The sequence below is a fragment of the Typopeltis vanoorti genome, chromosome 25 (assembly GCF_054136105.1).
Source record: "Typopeltis vanoorti isolate ZY-2024b chromosome 25, IOZ_Tvanoo_1.0, whole genome shotgun sequence".
Classification (NCBI taxonomy): Eukaryota; Metazoa; Arthropoda; class Arachnida; order Uropygi; family Thelyphonidae; genus Typopeltis; species Typopeltis vanoorti.
This window is the reverse complement of record NC_143573.1, coordinates 48,390,167-48,410,371: the sequence shown is the minus strand read 5'-3', so window position 1 is coordinate 48,410,371 and position 20,205 is coordinate 48,390,167. Positions and strand designations below refer to the sequence as shown.

The window sequence follows — 20,205 nt, the reverse complement described above, 5'->3', positions numbered from 1 at the left end:
TCCACTTTTGATATCAGGTCAAGTTCTGGCATATGGTAGATAAATTTGGGAGAAAATTGTTGATAGGAATCTAGTGATTGTGTAAATTTAATGATGTAGCACTATCTTAGTATCTTGCACACCCTTTGAAGATATTTCCCTGAAGATTGTAATTAGAAGTGCCTTGGAAGACCAAAATATGACAGTATTGGAGTCCTTACAAATTTATCTTGAAAAAATTGTTGATAGGAAGTAAGTATTATTGAAAATTTAATGGAAATAATGTAAATTATACTTGCCGAGAAATTATATTCTTATTTAATCCCTCATTATCCATACATTATCCAACCTTTATTGAGGCTCTGTTATAGTGCAGGGGTACTTCTCCGAAAACTGAGTGATCTTGTAATGACTCCTTGGAGTGATCGAAGGAGTCATTATTGAACTCATCATTACTGATCAGTGGAAGCCAATCCCAGGAAGATACCAAGGTTGAATTAATGCAGAAGTCGTATTTTTCTCATATACAATTTCTAAAGTAAATTATACTAGACAAGAAATTCTGTTCTTGTTTAATCCTTTATCCAAGAGTAAGCAAACAAAGTTGGTGTGTAAAGTATCTTCACAATTAGACTATCTGTATACAGAGGCTGATGACCTCACATCAATTGCCTTAGTATCGTATAATGCAAAGCACACTTCCTTTTGGTCATGCATATTGCTGTGCATTACGGGAAGAGTCACTATCCAGACTGGTTTGACCTTTAGTGAGATCTCTGCAGTGGAAGCCAGACCCAGGAATATACCAAAGTTGAATTAATATAGAAGTAATATATTTCCCAAAAAGTTGTTTCAGCTTATTAAAATATGGCCCTGGATCACAGATGTTGCCTGGTTGTCCAAGTGGTTGGCATATCAGCTCTCCAACCAGCAGGCTACAGGTTTGAATCCTATGTGGGCATGGATGTTTGTGATTGCCTTTAGTTGGAAGATGAATTTGATTGCTTGGTGTGAGACTACCACCCCACTTACTGGAGACTTGAAAATAGTATGAAAAAGTTCCATGTTTGGTCTCTAGAGTAAGATTTCCATACTGAAAAAAAGATATAACCGATAATAATATGGAAAAAGTCCTTAGCCCATCTACTGTACAATAAGTTTGCGAATAACTCTTGGTGGTAGCTACATTAAAAAATAAATTTTTTTTAAAAGTTGTAGGAAGATTTTCACTTGGTTTCCAAAGTAAATTATATGTGACAATAAGTTATATTCTTGTTTAATCCTTTATACCAAGTGTAATCAAAGTTTACACGCTATACCAAGTTACTATGTTAGTCATGCTCATAATTCTTCTTATATCTGTATACACTCAAGCAGATTTTATTGGATTCATCAAGTGTGTCTTTCATTTTTAAGTTTTTAGAGAACATCAGTATTTATCGCTATAAAGATCATATTGTACGTACAATATGTGCATATTGTATTATTTTTATTTATAAAATGTAATTTTTTATATAGTCTGTTAATACCTGGTTAGTTTTATCTGCTATTTTATATGCAGATAAAATAGCAGATAAAACCAACTCAGATAAAATAGCAGATTTGGGAAATATATTACTGCTTTATACTTTTTTTTGTACTCCTTTTTACACTTGTTTTTTTTTATAACTAATTTCTGTACCTGTTTTATGCTGATCTTTAATTTGTTAAGTAATTATTACCATGTGTACTGCTGTGATCTGTATATAGACAGTATGACCTACTTGATATTATGTTGTTTCATGTAACTTACTTTGGGCATTAGGAGAAAGCACAAACATTATAGAATAGATGTTCACATTATGTAAAATCATTTCTCAATATGTTGACCAGCTAAGTTGATAAAAACTACTATTCTTCGTTCGCTGAAAAGGCTAGAGTTTCAATTCCAAGTACAACATGGATGTTGAAGCCTTTTTTGGATAACTTCATAGCTCCTCGAGTTTTTTTTAAAGATGAGGAAGGGGTTGTCTTTTTTTTTTTAAAAAAAATGCTGGGTTGCAGTTTGTTTGTTTTTCTTCCTCCACCTTCTGATGGAGGAAGAAATGAAATGATTAATGAAATAAGAGAATGATTGGAATTTTAAAGCAGTTTGTTCCATGTATATGCAAGTTAACTAGGAACTTTGTTAGATTTTAATGTCAAATATTAAATGCTTTTATATTTCATTTAATTGTATCTGAAAGTTGGTAGCACATAATGGTTTGGTTAGACTTTTACCATATCCTTTTTGATTAAGTTGCTACTTAACTCTTTGATGTTATATAGTGGAGTGATAAGTTTGGCAAATAGTTTTGGATAATATTCTCATTTATTCAAAGTTTTATGCATTTATCCTTTGGATAAATGTATAAAACTAAGTGTTTCTTTTGCTGTTATTTTTAAGACCCAGGATTTTATTTTAAATGCAGACTCTCGAATAATCATAAAACTGTCTTTTTTTTTTTTTTTTTCTGTTTTCTATCATTTCTATTCTTTTAAATTAAAATGATCTTGTAATGAAAAGCATTGCATAAATTTTCTAATTAGGGCCTGGATGAACAAAATATTTATACTGATGAAGAACTTCAGGAATATATAAGAAGACGACAAGAACATTTAGGAATGGTAATAAATTGTTTTCCAATCAATTCAGAAAATTCAGAGAAATGGTTAAAAAAAAAAAACACATATTTTAACTATATTCTGATAAAACTAACAGGCAGGGAGAGTTTGTAATCATTAACATGTTCACACTAGGCATGATCAAATTGTCTTGTGTTGTACTTGCCCTTTGGATGGAACAGGAGAGATTGTCTCATGCTTTCTGTCTGCATACCAGCAAGCATGCAACAAATTTCAGCATGGGTTTATATCAAAATTAAAGTAGCAGGAAAACATTATTATTTTTAGGATATATAAATAACTGGTAATTAAGATAATTTCTAGAAAGAGTTCTTTTCTTGAAAACATTTTTTTATGCTCTTCAAAATAAACATGATTTTTTACTCACCAACATATCTATACTTTCAGATGACCAGATTGAAACTGACTGTATAGCAAATACCCCCCCCCTCTCTGCACACCCATCAATATTACACAGCACTGTTTCCTAACAATCTGTTTCAAAATAATATAACTGATGAGGGAAAGTTATTGCAAGAATTTTCAATGATCTCACATCCTGTCCCTTTTTATTATGCATAATTGTTTAATATTTTTATTTTTTGGAAATCACCTAGGATAAAAAAAAAAAAAAGTGGAGTGATTTATGCAAAAACATTTTCACTTGCCCACAATTCAGTCATTTCAAATCATTCTACAAGTACTGCATATTAGCCACATTCCTAATTACTCTGCCTAACTTTGCATCATCAACAAACCGTTGTATCTCACCTGTCAGATCCTTAACCAATGTCATTAATGTAAAATTAAATTTACAAAAAAAAAATTAAATACAATGCACCACTGGATTGAACTCTAGGATATACCACTTTTTGATATCTAACAGTCAGCTATCATCTTATCCATGCTAATACTTTTTATTCCAATCCCATATTCTCCAGTTTATGCAAGTCTTCTAGTGTTCTGTCAAAAGCCTTAATAAAGTTCAAAGTAGCATGGTATATCTATTCACCTTGTTTGACTCAGCAGTAACGTTATAAAATGAAAACTTTTTATTGGCTGTGCTATATGATCCAGAAGGCTAAATTCCAGTTACAAGATTAGATCCCAGATGACTGGAATAGAACTTTCAATGATAAACTTTATGAAAAGGGAAATGAAATTAATGTGAGAATTAAAGAAGTTAGCCTAATGAGTTTCAGGAAGATTCTATAAGCATATTTAAGAAAAGGCTAAGGAAAATTGTTGGAGAAAACTTGTAAAGAACAAGCTAAATTTAGGTCTAATAGAGGTTGCCAAGACTTGATTTTTTTTTTTTTTTTTTTTTTTTTTAATCTCATGACAAATTCTGGAGTAATTAAGGAATATAATAAAGATTTCTGTTTATGCTTTGTCGATGCCAAAAAAGTACTAAGGGAGAAACTGTTCATATATAAGTAATATTACATCTATTACTTATAGAGGTTGTTGTGACCGTGTCTCTTTGATATTGATGTATCGGGGCAATTTATTTTACTGTATCCTTTCTTATTTCAGTCACTATATCAAATTCTATTGCATATACCTCTTTGTTAAGTAGGTTGCGTCATTGTTATGTGATCTTCATTAATATTAAATTTAACGTTAAGTCTCGCTTCTCTTATACCTTGTCTCATGTAATTCAATCTCTTAAGGGCCACCAGAAATTATCCATTCCCTGAATTCTATGAGTTATCCTGGTCACTCAGGCAAATTTATTTTTTTATCTGCACCAGCCTGGGCCTTAAGGTTAGAGAAAACTCTGCCTTTAGGATAATCATAGAATATCAGGTGCCACTAACAATGTAAATTAAATTCTTAGAAACTTGGGTTCTCTGGCTTATTTTATTTTATTTGCAATCGTGAACTACTACTTTCAATTGGGGTATTCGCGTGTGCACACACACACACACACTCTCACAGGTTTGAAGTTTTATGAAGGGTCAGAGTCAGTCATCATGATGAGAAGCACATGTAAGTAAGAAATCAATACATTTATTAATACAAGTTAAATTGGTTATCAAATCTAATGTTAAACTTCTACCATTCATTCACTCTCTCACTCTTAAAAACAATTATGCATTGACATCAAAGTATTAACAAATTCATTAACTCAACATATAATACAATCATAATTACAGCTCATTTGGACATTAAAGCATTTTAGCACATTTTATAATCTCTCTCGGATTAAATACGACAGAATCTCTATCTAACTAAAGTCCTTAAAGTTCATTCCAAAAACATAGTCATTTACATAGATCTTAATTCTTCACTCTTTCTTTCATTACAAATTTTAGGTTGCATTCTCTTAACACTGTTAGTCAATTCTCAAAAGGGGCTAGAACAAGTGAGAGTACTTATCTATTCTTTATCGGTTTTCTTCCGTCCTTCCTTCTTTGTTTCGATTCTGGTCGTCTCGATTTTATCGCCACGTGGGTTACACGTGCTCGCCTGGGCTGGGCGCTATCGCTCTGCTAAGGTTTTACGTCGATGATCTTCTCATCGCAGCCTGCGGTTAATCTTGCCAAAATCTACTGCGGTGTCATTGCCGGATCCTATCATAAGTCATCCCTCAAAAATGAGAGTTGAACTACGATGGACTCTTGGAGCACACACAAAGAGAAATGCAGGAACAAGAAAAAACGGGGGTCATTTGCTTCCGTGTCGTGGGTTTTATTCGCTCTCCTAGAGCGCCACCTTTCCGAGTTTGAATTTCTCATATCGTCTCAGCTATTGGTCTCTGGCTGGGTGACTTCACCGATCAACATACAGGACTTCTTGTTTCCAGGAACATATGCATCATGATTCCTTTTTAGATGTAATGCCTGCGGATGCTTATGTTGCTCTTATAGTATTAAGGCGATCTTTGCCCTATGCTGCTGAATAATATGTATTCTTTCATTTACGATATTTCACTAATAATTTCTCTCTTATTTTGCCCCTTTTTCTGACTTACATTCATGCTAGACATTTAGATACGTTAATTTAAAATTCACAAAATTCACAGTTTATCATACAAGATATTGTTACAAACAAAAAATATAGTTACACTGCACTAAAAGATAAGTATGCATATATATTTTTTTGTTAATTGTTAGATTCTGGAATGGTGACATCATGTAAAACTTGAAGTCGCCTATAATAACAATAAAATATATACAATTTTCCTCCAAATCAATCTGTTACCTCAAGACTCCAACACTATCAGATCTTATATTTCTATCTTCTAAGGGGCACTTTTTTACTGCATCAATCCACCTATATCTTGGTCTTCTTCTGGGTATTTTCCTGCCAATCTGGCAGATAACACTTATTTTCCTAATCTTTTCTCTCCAATTCTGTTTAAGTGACCATACCACTTGAGATTAGCTCTGCTAACACATTCCTGGATGCTGACAATGTCAAGTTCTTTCCTAATATCCTCGTTTTTAATATGATATTGCCATTGATGCCATCTGTTCACACCCCCTAATCTTTCTCCGGACTCTCATATCTGTGGTCTTTAGTCTTCAGTCAAGTGTTTTATTTCTAACCCAGCTCTCAAATCGTAAGTTAAAATTAGCTTGAACACTGTCTTGTATACAGCTAATTTAGTGTTTTGATAATTTCTCTCTTATTCCATATAAATTTATTCAGTTGACTTCCTACCATACCAACTTTGTTGATTCTGTTGTCTATTTCCATATTTAATTTGCCCTCTTCACTAAAAATTGTGTGCCTAAGTAGCTGAAATGTTTTACTTATTCTATAGGTTCTCCATTCACAATGCAGTTGATATTTTCAACGCTTCTGTCTATTTTCATTGTCTTTGTTTTGTTATTGCTGATCTTCATACCATATCTATTACAAACAATTATTCAATGTAGTCAGATAATCTTGCAGACTTGTACTGGATTTATTTAGAAGTATAACATCATCTGAATAAAAGTAAAGTAAAATTAACATTTCCAATTTTGATATTAGGTTTAATACCACTTCAGAATGTGGTTCATATAGATAATGAATAACAGAGAGAATAATGTACATCCTTCTCTGACATCAGATATAACATTATACCATCTTCCTGTACTTGCTTCAACTCTAACCGCTGACTTAGAACTAATAAAGACTGAATATTGTTTGATATAATGCCCCATTGACACCATACAACTGTAGTGTTTTGAATAGCTTTTCTCTTGTCATCTGCCTTTTCCAGATCTATAAAACTTTGAGATCTTTGTTATATTCCCATTATTTCTCAACTATTTGTCAAAAAGTAAAAGTCCAATCCTGTCAGCCTCTGTTTGTCCTGAATCCAGCTTGTTCTTCACCAAGCTTCACTTCCACACTCCTTCTTAAGTATATGTGCATAAATCTTACCAGGGACACTCAGTAGGGAAATATCTTTATAATTCTCATGTTCAGTTTTATTTCTCTTTTTATATATTGGTACTATGAGAGCTCTACTCCAATCATCTGGAATTCATCCCTCGGTCCAAGCTTTCTGAACTATGCAGTGCAGTGCAGCCACTGTAAGACTTTTATACCTCTATACTTGACCATTTCTTATCGATTATCATCTATTCCAGCTGCCTTTCCACATTTCAGGCTTTTGATGGCTTTTTCTACTTCAAGTATGGATATGCATTCCTGATTGCATATCTATTGAGTGTTTTTTACCACTGTGCTGTCATCACTGCTTGTTTCATTTAGCAATTTTTCAAAGTAATTACTCCATATCAAGGATATCTTTTTCTCCTGTTTTCATATCACCTTTATCATCTCTAATTCCTTTTGCAGCACTCTTTCCTCCATTTCTGAGTTTTTTCAACAACCTCCAGAATATCTTGCCACCTTTGTGATATTTATTTTCTATGTTCTTACCAAAGTATTTTCATGACTTTTGTTTTACAGTGTTTAGCTTTCTTGCATTTCTCTCTGTATTCTCTAAGAGCACAAGCCATCTTATTCACCATATGCTTTCTTCATTTCCTTCTCTGCTTCTTTAACTTACTGTGTGCACCATGGAGTTCTTATTTTTCTATCCTTGCAGACAACCTTACCACATGCCTCTCTGGCTGAATCAATCTGTTTTCTGCAGGATTTGCTACTTAATCTCTAAAGTTTGGTTCCTGTTCTCAAACTCTTTCATTTTATCTTGAATATGTTTGTGTGTTTTAGTCTACAGTTCACATCTGAGAGCTGCTCAAGATTAAATGGTGATCACTTCCAATTCCAAATCCTCTGTACACTATAGTGTCCTGCACCAGTGAGAAAACATCACTATCAATAATAACATAGTCAACGAGACTTTCTTATTCCTTGACTCTTCTTTCCAGCAGAAATCCAACAGGTATTTGCCATTATTATTAGCTGTCTTCTTTTCTCCAAATTTTCCCAAAATATTTTTGTATGTCTGACAATCATTTCCTGCTCTGCTATTTAGATCCCTAACAAGGACCAACTTTTTCTTTTTCATTGTGTCAGTTGCTTTCCTCCACTTTTACTTTAGTAGAATCTTCTGTGGGACCATAGGCACAAATAAGTCTCATTGTCCAGTTCCCCATTCTGATATTTGTCCACATCACTCTACTTGATATTGCCTGCCATTCAAAAAAATTAGCCTTCGTATTTATTGTTGAATACTATAGCTACTCCTTCTTTCCTTGATTGTCATTTCCTTGACATAAGTTGCAAATCAGCATTTTGTATTTAAGAATGTATAAGAACATGTCTTTGTGTTAAATCATTTATTGGATAACATTTACTTCTTCACTTATCTTCACTTATTTATTATCTACTTGGGCCATATTATTAGTAAGTAGTAAATGTAGTATTAAATCTGATATTCAAATTGAAGATATAAAGCTTGGTTCTTTCCTTTATACAGATGACATTGTTTTCTGAAATAAATCCTTTATGAAAATCACCAATTAAAAGACTAAATCTGTGAAAATAGGCAGAGCCTGTTTGAGGGGCTTACTGCATATTCAGCAGTAAGCCCCTCAAACAGGCCAAACATTTTAACTGTTAGTCACATTTTTTTTAGTGAAGTGACAAATCAATTAGATGTTTCGTTTTCTTTTTCTTTTTATTCCACCCATGAAAGATTAGTAACCTGTAATGCATTTTTACTACATGATTAGCTGAGTTTATATTCAGGAAATCCACTGTAGAGATAAAAACCTTTTGCCACTACAAAGCCTTCATGAAGCATGGTTGGGATTTTTCATAATCTTGTGTAAACATTTGATAAGCTTTCTTCTTTTTCCATGTGACTGCCTCTGGCTAAATCAAGAGTCTTCAAGGTTTGATTCCTGTTTTGAAACTCACTTTTTCTTGAATGATGTTTGTATATTTGAGTCTGCAGTTCACCTTTTAAAGCTGCTCTACTTTTAAAATTCTTGATTCTTTTTAAAACTTTCTTTTTTCAAAATTCATTTCTGTCCTGTTCACAACTAAATGGTGATCACTTCCTATTTTAAATCCCCTGTATACTCTTGTGTCCTGAATTAGCATGAAGACATCACTATCAACAAAAACACATCATGAGATTTTTCTTATTTCTTTTGTCTTTTCACCTTGTGAATTTTTGCACATCTTTATTTTGGAATATGGTTCAGTTAACTCTGTTATAATGCATAGTTATAGGGAATTTTCTTTAATACTTTGCATCTTTGGGCTTTGGTGTGAGCATTTCAATAGTTCATTATAATGGTGTTTGCTTTAGTGAGAGTCTATTGTTTCAGTAATTATTAGTCTATGTCCTGAACTTTTCAATATTTTCTAAATTTTTAAGATCAATTTAGATCTTTGAAATAATCTTCTACATAGATAAGTAACTAATTAATAACCCTTGTTTAGTTGCAAAAAAAACTGCTATCTGAAAAAAATAGGTTTAATATAATTTCCTTTACTGATATAATCCATATAGATTATAAATAACAGTCGAGATAGCATACAACCCTTCCCTAAGTCTTATTTAACATCAAACCATTTCCTGTGCATCCTCTCTTTCCAAATTCCAATTTGTATTTTATATGTACTCTATATAAGGTTCATTTACACTACAGATTTAGTGGCTTAAATTGTTTTTCACTTGGTACTTTTTCAACTTGACATTATTCTTCATAGCATTTTCTCACTTATGCATGCATAAATATTTCTTTCAGTAGGTAAATTACTGATTCTAGAAATTGATATATAAATAGGTATAATGGTGGCTGTATCCAGTTGTGTAATTTGATTTTCTGAATTATGCCCTGTTGCCATTTGTAAAACTTTCATACCCATATCTACGCAAGCTTTTTTTTTTTTTTCAGTGTAGCATCTTACTTTGACCTACTTTTCTTTACTACAGTTTATATAAATTATGACATTTAAAAGTATATTAGCAAAATAAAACCATCTATCCAAACATAGCGATGATATGAAGAAACCATCTTTGATAACTTACCATTGTTTTAGTAGATAGGAAGTTGAAATTCGAGCACCATATAGCAAGAATTGCAAATACAACTCAGAAGATAATTGCAATGCTGAAAAAACCTTAGCATATAAGGATAAGGAAGTCATTTTGCATCTTTATAAGACCATGATATGATGCATGCTAGGGCACAGCAAATCCATAAGAGGAAGAAAATTGCTTCTGTTAATAAGGCTGTTCTGTTGTCTTGAGGAAATGGGCCTCATCATGGAAAGATTTAGCAGAGTAAACAGAATGAGTGATGCAATTGCTGGCTACAGAGAATGTTAGTTTATTTTAATAGTATTGATTGCAACATAGGATGATAAGAAAATAATTAATATTTATTAGCTGATACTTCACTGGTATTAGCAGAGTTTGTCCTTAGGTGGATGGATGAGAGTTGCCAATTTGACATATGATTTATGTCAAATTGGCAACTGTTCTTAATAACTTTTGGCAGCTATACTTAATAACTGTTCACAGTTATTAAGTATAGCTACATGTGATGTGTAGCTATACTTAATAAGCACTCTAGATATCTTTTCAGATATGCCTTGAATGTATTGGATGGTAACATTTTTGCTGTAATCTTGTGTTTCTACTCGTTTGCTACAGAGAAATGTATTCAGAAAAGAAAAAGGAATCTGTGCAGATTAAGTTGGGAATAACGAACAGATTTTTAAAGAAACTCACTCTGGCTGTCACCTTACCCCTGAAGATGAACCTAGACATTCCACAAGTTATGCATATGGTTAACCATCCTCAGAACACTTTGTTGCAGTTAATGAATTGGAAGAATCTGTTGTTGATGACCTGGCCTCCCATACATTCTCTGATGAATTATCCAATTAATGAAGCATCAGCTTTGAAGAATTACTGTTGTTCAATGTATTTTCAGCTAATTATTTTACTGTAAGCACACAAAGCATGGTATTCTTGTGTTTCATTATTTATTACAGTACAGTATATAATAATTTTATGTTATAATTTGTACATCGTATTATTCACTATAATAAATGAATAAAATCAGTTAATAATATACCACAAAGCAGGTGTAAACAGCATTAATTAATAAATTATCTGCATGGTCATATATAATGATTTCTGACTTATGACAGGATTGTAAGAATAGAACCTGTTGTAAGCCAAAGACTATATGTACTTTAAAGCAGAATGAGTTCACAGTTATATTTTCTAGATGAGAGTAATCCTGTGTTTTTTGCATTTCATATTTTGTTGAACTAGAAGACTATAAGGTTAATATAATGTAATGTAAATTTATTTCTTTTTGTAGCAATACCAGCCATACTATGGTGATCCTCAGCAAACATATTATGATGTACCAAATGTTCACCATCAAGGTCCACCACCCCAAATAAATTATCAAGGACAACATGTACCATATCAAGGCATGCCTCCACAGCATCCCCAGTATAATATGGGAGCCCCACAGCACCAAGGTGGTGTACCTCCTCAGCACCAAGGTGGTGTACCTCCTCAGTATCATGGTGGTGTACCCCCTCAGTATCAAGGTGGTGTGCCTCCACAGCATCAAGGTGGTGCGCCTCCTCAGTATCAAGGTGGTGTAGCCCCACAGCACCATGGTGGTGTGCCTCCTCAGTATCAAGGTGGTGTAGCCCCACAGCACCATGGTGGTGTGCCTCCTCAGTATCAAGGTGGTGTACCTCCACAGCACCAGGGTGGCATACCCCCACAACATCAAGGTGGTGTAACCCCACAGCACCAGGGTGGCATACCCCCACAACATCAAGGTGATGTACCCCCACAGCATCAGGGTGGTGTACCCCTTCAATATCAAGGTGGCATTCCACCTCAACATCAGGGTGGCATCCCCCCTCAGCACCAGGGTAGCATTCCTTCACAGAATCAGCATAGCGTTCCTTCCCAGAATCAAGATACTTCTCAGTCCCAGCAACAGGGTGGAAATCCTGCTCAACAAAATATAGTATCCCAACCACAGCATCAAACATCCTCCCAGAATGTTAAAGAGCCTTCAGAATAAAACACACATCATGAAACTACACAGGTAATTTTAAGCATTGAAGGCAAAAATTATTAGTTGAGATAGTAAATATGTTTTTAGCATGTCAGTATGTATCACTATATATTGATACTTGTTAACAGATAAAGAATTATAATTAAATAAGAGGTAGTAGTGCTAATTACCACTGTTATTTAATTATAAATCTCTCGGGTAATAAATTTCTGCATTATGATATTGTGGAGTAAAGTAGATGCTCTGTGAAGTCATTAAGATGAGAAATAGGGTCTTGAATGCCCCACTTCCTTCTGTCTCTGTCCATTGTAAATTTTGATATGATCTTTAAGATTTCCAAACAATTTGAAAGACAGATGTTAAAATAATAATGAAATCTTACTTGCATTGTAATTGTTAGTATTCTATAACAGGGCTCCAGAAATCTGCTCAAGATAAGTTATCAGAGATAAGTGGCAAGTGAATTTTCAGTTTAGTTCTAATTGTAATATTATTTTCTTTGTGTAATTTATCCTTTTTTTTTTTAAACATATCTCATTCTCTGCATGCTTTGTAATTATGAGGAATTAACTTACTGAATTAATTTAACCGGTATCAAAATAACATATCAGTTTTTGCTGATGTTATTAAACAAGAATTAGTTAAGGAAATCGAAGAAAACTCATTAGCATCTAAAAGGAGCCTTCTAGATGATTCTACAGGTATTTTAAATGAGATTGAACTTGTCCATTATATGAGGTACATAGATAAAAATCAGAAGCTGAAAGGGGCATTGCTGTCATTCTACTGCAAGTTGCAGAGTGAAATGAACAAGTTATTCTTACTTCAATAGCCCATAATGCACAGCACATACACACACTCCCCTTCAGGCCAGGAAACAAACTCAGCATGTGAAGTATCTTCATGACCAGGCTACTGATGCAAAGCAATTGTTGAAGCAATTCAACAATCTCTATGTGCAGTTAGCCCAGTCATGAAGATGCCTTACACATAAAATTTGTTTGCTTATGACAAACTAGTAATTGGTTAGTGGACATTGGAACAGATGGAGCAGGTAACATGTTGGGGAAAAAAATGGTTTACTTGTGGCAAAATTAAAGAGAGGTGAGCCTGATCTTATATCAATACATTGTACTGCACATAATTGGAATCTAGCTGTTTTAAATTCTATTAAAGGTGTCCGTTCCCCTTTGCTGAAATTAAAACAGTAGTAAAAAATTATATATCTTTTACCAGACTTCTCCAAAAAGACTGAAAGAATTAGAAAAAGTAGCAGCCATATTACAAAAATTCTGAAGTTCAAGTATCGGCATTCAGTGAGGTGGGTGTCTGAACAGGATGGGGGACACTGACTGCACTTGAACTGAAGTGCAATTGGTGCCCCACTTTCTGGAACTGAAAATTTGAAAGAGGATGTTAGGACAAATGTGTTTAGGTAGCTACTATGTTTAGTGCTACAATAAATCTGTTTTGCTTGCATGCATCATAGTCTGTTGGAGGGGAGTATTTTATCATTATAAGTGTCATTCCATTTGTCTCTAATTACACTAATTGTCATATATAGTAAATAGTCTATAAATGTTTCTGTGCGGTATTTAGTGATAAATAAAGCTACTTGTTTTTCTTGCTTATGCAGTGTAGCATCTGTTGAGGTTGGAATGTTTTTCATGGCATAGGAACATTTTGGTTTCCAGTCTTCAGAAACAACAGACAAAAATGTATCTATTCCTCATTAAAAATGAATACTTCTATGTATTATAGAAAGTGGTTGATCTACAACAAAATACTAGCATATGTGAGATATCTATTATTGATAACACACAAGACATGCTGACAAACAAAATAAAAGTAATGAATGTGGGATTTTCAAAAGAGTGGATAATTGTGATGATGATTGGAAATTATGTATCCTATTACAGTTAAAACATATACTGATTATCAGTAAACAAAAGAAAATTCTTAGAAAATGAAATGAAATATAAATAAAACCAGAGAAATAAATACATATAACAAACAACAAATTTTGCAAGATGATTTGTGCTCCATCAATCCTATTGTATGGCAAAGAAATGGAGCTAGCTGAGGAATTAGATAAGTACCAGATCGACATAATAGGGGTGACTGAAACAAAAATGACCGAAACTGGTGAGATCTTTCTGAAATAAATACAAAATGTTATATTCAGGCAATGACAATCAAGGAAAAGAAAGAGTAGCCATAGTATTCAACACAAAATACGAGGCTAATCTTCTTGAATGGCAGTCAGTCTCAAGTAGAGTAATGTGGGCAAATATGAAAATGGGGAACTGGACAATGAGACTTATTTGTGCCTATGGTCCCACAGAAGGTTCTACTAAGGTAGAAGTGGAGGAATTTTTTTGACGCTTTAGAAAAAGCAACTGACACAATGAAAAAGGAAAAGTTGGTCCTTGTTGGGGATCTAAATAGCAGAGTAGGAAATGATTGTGAGACATACAAAAATATTTTGGGAAAATTTGGAGAAAAGAGCAAAGCTAATAATAATGGCAAATATCTGTTGGATTTCTGCTCAGGACATGGACTGGTTATTACTAACACCATGTTCCAACATAAAAATGTGCACAAATTCACATGGAGAGAAGAGGCTAGGAATAAGAAAAGTCTCATTGACTATGTTATTGTTGATAGTGATGTTTTCTCCCTGGTGCAGGACACCAGAGTGTACAGAGGATTTGAAATTGGAAGTGATCACTATTTAGTCTTGAGCAGGATAAAATTGAATTTCATATTGAAAAGAATAACATGTAAGAAAGTTTTAAAGTGAATAAAAGTTGAGCAGCTCTCAGATGTGAACTGTAGACTAAAATACAGAAAGATTATTGAAAAGAAAATGAAAGAGTTTGAGAACAGGAATCAAACCTTGGAGATTCAGTGGCAAACTCTGAAGAAAACATTGATTGATTCTACCAGAGAGGCATGTGGTGAGGTTGTGTGCAAGGATAAAAAAATCAGAACTCCCTGATGGACACAGGAAGTTAAAGAGGCAGTGAAGGAAAAGAAGAAAGCATATCAAAAGTTCCTGGCAAGTAAGTCAGCTTGTGCTCTTAGAGAATACAGAGACAAATGTAAGAAAGCTAAACAGTGTGTAAAACTAGCTAAACAAAAGTCATGGGAGGACTTTGGCAAGAACATAGAAAATGAATATCAAGAAGGTAGTAAGATATTCTGGAGGTTGTTGAAGCTTAGGAATGGAGGAAAGAGTGCTGTAAAAGGAGTTAGAGATGATAAAGGTGACATGAAAACAAGAGAAAAATATATCCTTGAAGTATGGAGTAATTACTTTGAAAAACTGCTAAATGAAACAAGCAGTGATGACAGCACAGTGATAAAAAACACTGACCAGGCATGCAGTCAGGAATACATATCCATACTTGAAGTAGAAAAAGCCATCAAAGGCTTGAAATGTGGAAAGGCAGCAGGAGTAGATGATATTCGACCAGAAATGCTGAAGTATGGTGGTATAAAAGTCTTACAGTGGCTGCACTGCATAGTTCAGAAAGCCTGGACAGAGGGACGAATTCCCGATGATTGGAGTAGAGCTCTCATAGTACCCATATATAAAAAGGGAAATAAAACTGAATGTGAGAATTACAGAGGTATTTCCCTACTGAGCGTTCCTGGCAAGATCTATGCAAGTATACTTGAGAAACGGTTAAGAAGAATTGTGGAAGAAAAGCTTGGTGAAGAATAAGCTGGATTCAGGCTAAATAGAGGCTGTCAGGATCAGATCTTCACTGTACGACAAATAGTGGAGAAAGCATGGGAATATAACAAAGATCTGTATTTAAGTTTTGTCGATTTGGAAAAGGCATATGACAAGGTGCCAAGAGAGAAGCTATTCAATACACTGCAGTTATATGGTGTCAATGGAGCATTATATCAAGCAATACTTAGTTTTTATTTGAGTTGTAAGTCAGCAGTTAGAATTGAAGGAAGTACAGAAGATGGTTTAATGTTAAATCTGGTGTGAGACAAGAATGTACATTATCCCCTCTGTTATTCATTATTTATATGGATCACATTATGAAGGAAAGTGGTATTAAGCCTGATATCAAAATTGGAGATGTTAATGTCAGCTCTTTGCTTTATGCGGATGATATTATACTTCTAAATAAATCCGCTGGAAGTCTGCAAGATTCTCTGACTAAATTGAATAGCTGTTGTAATAGATAGGTATGAAGGTCAGCAATAAAAAGACAAAGACAATGAAAATAGGCAGAATCATTGAAATTGTCAACTGTGTTGTGAATGGAGAACCTGTGGAACAAGTAAAACATTTTAGCTACTTAGGCATGATTTTTACTGAAGATGGTAAATTAAATATAGAAATAGACAACAGAATCAGCAAAGCTGGTATGGTTGGAAGTCAATTGAATAAATTTATATGGAATAAGAGAGAAATTAGTCGGAACACTAAATTAGCTGTATATAAGACAGTGGTCAAACCAGTTTTAACTTATGGATCTGAGAGCTGGGTCAGAAGTAAAACACTTGACCAAAGACTAGAGACCGCAGATATGAGAGTCCTGAGAAAGATTAGAGGCATGAACAGATGGCATCAATGGCAATATCATATTAAAAATGAGGATATTAGGAAAGAACTTGACATTGTCAGCATCCAGGAATGCGTTAGCAGAGCTAATCTCAGGTGGGTCACTTAAATAGAATGGGAGAGGAAAGATTAGCAAAACAAGTGTTCTCTGCCAGGTTGGCAGGAAAACGACCCAGAGGAAGACCAAGATATAGGTGGATTGATACGGTACAAAGTGCCTTAGACGATAGAAATATAAGATCTGATAATGTTGGAGTCTTGACAAGTAACAGACTGATTTGGAGGAAAATTGTAGATAGGAAGTTAGTAATAATGTAATTTTTTCATGTAGTACTGTCATATCCTGTACACCCCTTGAGGGTACATGGCAGGAATTTGATGATGATGATGATGCAATCCTATTGTATTATGCCACACCTAAATTAATCACCTGATCAACATTATTTGTTCATTGGATTAGTACCCTCCCTGTAGTTATTTACTAAACTACCAAATGTATACAGTAGCTTTTTATCATTGGTTAGTTATTTATACTTTGCAAACAAATCTCTTTACCTCTTTTTGGTTGGTATATATTTGAATTATTCAAAGGTGTAAATATGTTTACCATCATTAATAAGCCATGTGAGAATGGAAAATGTAATTCATTATTTCATTACTGGCAAACAAATTATTAATAATTAACATTTGTGATATTATATGTGTGTCCTGTAAGTTGTTGTGTGGAGAATTTGTAGGATCACATGCTATTTGCTCCACACAACAACTTACAGGACACACATATAATATCACAAATGTTAATTATTAATAATTTGTTTGCCAGTAATGAAAGTTCTCACTTGTTCTTTCCTTTATATTTTCCATTCTCACATGGCTTATTAATGATGGTTCACATATTTGAATAATTCAAATATATACCAACCAAATATAGCAATCTCCTTCATTATTGCTTTCTAATTATCCCCAAAAAAAGTTATTTCTCTCCCCTCCCCACAGATTTGGTTACAGTTAAAGAATCGTTACAATTTCTCTCACACCATCAGATAGTTTTGGTGATGGTGTGAACATGATAAAGAAAATTAAGACATACACTGGTATTCAGATAATGCATGCAGAGTGCTATCCCAGTATTGAACAAAAAAAATCTAAAAGATAAAGTAGTAATGTATTTAAAAACTGTGTTACCCATACCTGGCCTGAAGATCTGAAATTTATTTATACTTCAAGGAAAACAGACACAAATAAAAATCTTTAAGCACTGCATTATGGTTAATTCAGGACATGCAAAATTTTCAGCATTATCTCTATGCAACTCAGTTATTCTGCTTTAAAAAAAAAAAAAAAGTACTTCCTTTTATTCCCCATAGGAAATAGGCAAGACCATTTCAGCTATAACTTTTTTGAAGATCTATGGCTGGTCACTCTCTATCCTTAGCCATCACTGATATATGGCTCAAGACTCGTGATCCAAAGGCATCCTTTGAAGAAGAGTAAATTGCTGTGTGTGTGTGTGTATGCACACTTTTTTTTTTTTCAACTCACATTTTCATGATAAACATCTTTGTAAGCAATGCCAGTAATAATGTTCCCTATTGCAATGAATTTGAGGCTATCTGATGTGAAATGGAGGCTAGGAGTAAATATATGGTGGGGATGTTGTTACAGACCAGGCATTTTAGTTGTTGAAAATGATTAAATGAGTCATCTGATCGCCCTGTTTAGTACTAAATGAGTAATCATCGTGGACAACTTTAATTATCTGAACATCGATAGAGTATCCAAGAAAAACTCCTGATAAGAACGAACAATTCATTGAGCTGTTGTGAGACAACTTTCTCAAGTAGCATGTGAAAGAAATTTGAAGTCAAAGAGTGAAAATATCATACTCAACAAATAACATCACTCTCTCTTTTTGGGCTGACATTCACACCTAACTCCTGATAGTTTATTTTACATTCTTAACCTCTTCAATTTCAAAAATCTCTATTATCCAGTAGAGAGCTATTCACTTAAATAGGTGACCCTTCTCTCACAAATTCCCTCCTTTCACTTTCCCATAGATGCTCTGTTTCTGCATTATGTACTCTCTATAGGTATGTTCATGGATCTGCTCCAGTGAACTGGCTGCCACTGTTCCTCTACTTCTCTCTGATCATGTACAAATATGGGTAGCTGCTAGTCAACATCCATATATGCTGTTCAGTTCCAGACTCAGAACAACAAAAAACACATTAACAGATTCCTTTCTTCTTTCTGATCACTTGCCTGCACAATGATACTGTTATGTTATAGGTCTTCAGACCTTGTGTGTGGTGTTGTTAAATAGTGACCAGAGAAATTGTCAAAATCAAAGGTTAGCTGTGATAAATTTTCTTTACCACAAAATTAATGTTATGAGAATTTTTTGCAGTTTATTATCCAAGTGAGTGTGTATGCTATATTGTGAAATGACTGGAATGTTCTGGATTTTTTCACTGTCATAAACTAGATTTATACTCATCTATTAAACTATTTGCGAGTTTTACTTTCTATTCATGTTTTTATTAAATTTGAACTGACTTCTCTTTTTTCTTTCATAGAAGAATTAACTAACTACAGTACACATGATGTTATCAAGACTCACATGATCTTCAAAAGGTTCATGGAAAAGGATATAGAATAAGTTTGGCCACAATTATACACCTCAGTTGATGTCTTTATTTAAATAACTAATGCTTTCAAAATTTCTTTTAATTTACATGAAAATGTAAATAATTAAATTATTAAAATTGCTAAAATATAAATGATGGAAATTTATCATTTAAAAAATTACATTGAGGGACTGCCTCTGAAATTAAAGAATAAACAAATTCAAATACTTGAACTTGGCCACAAATCTTTCAAATGACAATGTAAAAATTCAAAATTTATTGTTAAAAATGTAGATTAAGTTGCGTTTTTTTAAATAAATTGGTTTTTTACAGATAAACAATCTGTGTATTGTATATCCATAAAATTTAGTCTAAGACAGTTCCCAGAATGTATGTTCATGAATATGGTAAAAAAACTTATTCGCAGAAAATTTATGCATTCTTAAATATTAATTCGTCTTCATTTTTAATAAAATTCTGCACTTCATCTGTTTACTCTCATAATTTTATTCAAGAATTATATGTGGTCTCTCTGCTTTCATCATCTCTTTTTGATAATTCAGCTCTTTGATCCATAATTTTAAAATATGTTTGAACATTGCCTGGTATACCGTGAGCAAAGTATGAGGATGGTCTGAAAAGTTCTCAGCCTAATAATGAAAAAACGAATTTATAATTTCAAAATTATTTTTATTTTTCAACATAATCTTCCTTAAGTACTCCCCAAAATACATTTATTCCAGCACCATTATTCCATCCCTGTAGTGGTTCTCAGTAAGATCTGCAAAATACCCCTCTACAGCTGTAATCACCTCTTGATTAGAAGAAAAATGCTGACCAGTGAGGAAGAGTTGTAGTTTTGGGAAGAGATAGAAGT

At 33.5% G+C, this 20,205-nt stretch overlaps 1 protein-coding gene across 3 annotated transcripts in view; it reads left to right on the top strand.

The window, feature by feature from the left end:
* LOC150092726 (nucleobindin-2-like) overlaps positions 1-19,561 on the top strand; it is a 159,362-nt gene extending 139,801 nt beyond the window's left edge. For all 3 annotated transcript variants that reach the window (XM_090414463.1, XM_090414462.1, XM_090414461.1), the window contains exons 11-13: positions 2,548-2,625; positions 11,385-12,137; positions 19,278-19,561. In XM_090414463.1, the coding sequence (XP_090270589.1) occupies positions 2,548-2,625; positions 11,385-12,113 (807 nt within the window). In that variant the 3' untranslated portion in view covers positions 12,114-12,137; positions 19,278-19,561. The remainder of the gene's footprint in view (positions 1-2,547; positions 2,626-11,384; positions 12,138-19,277) is intronic.
* Positions 19,562-20,205: the final 644 nt, after the last annotated feature.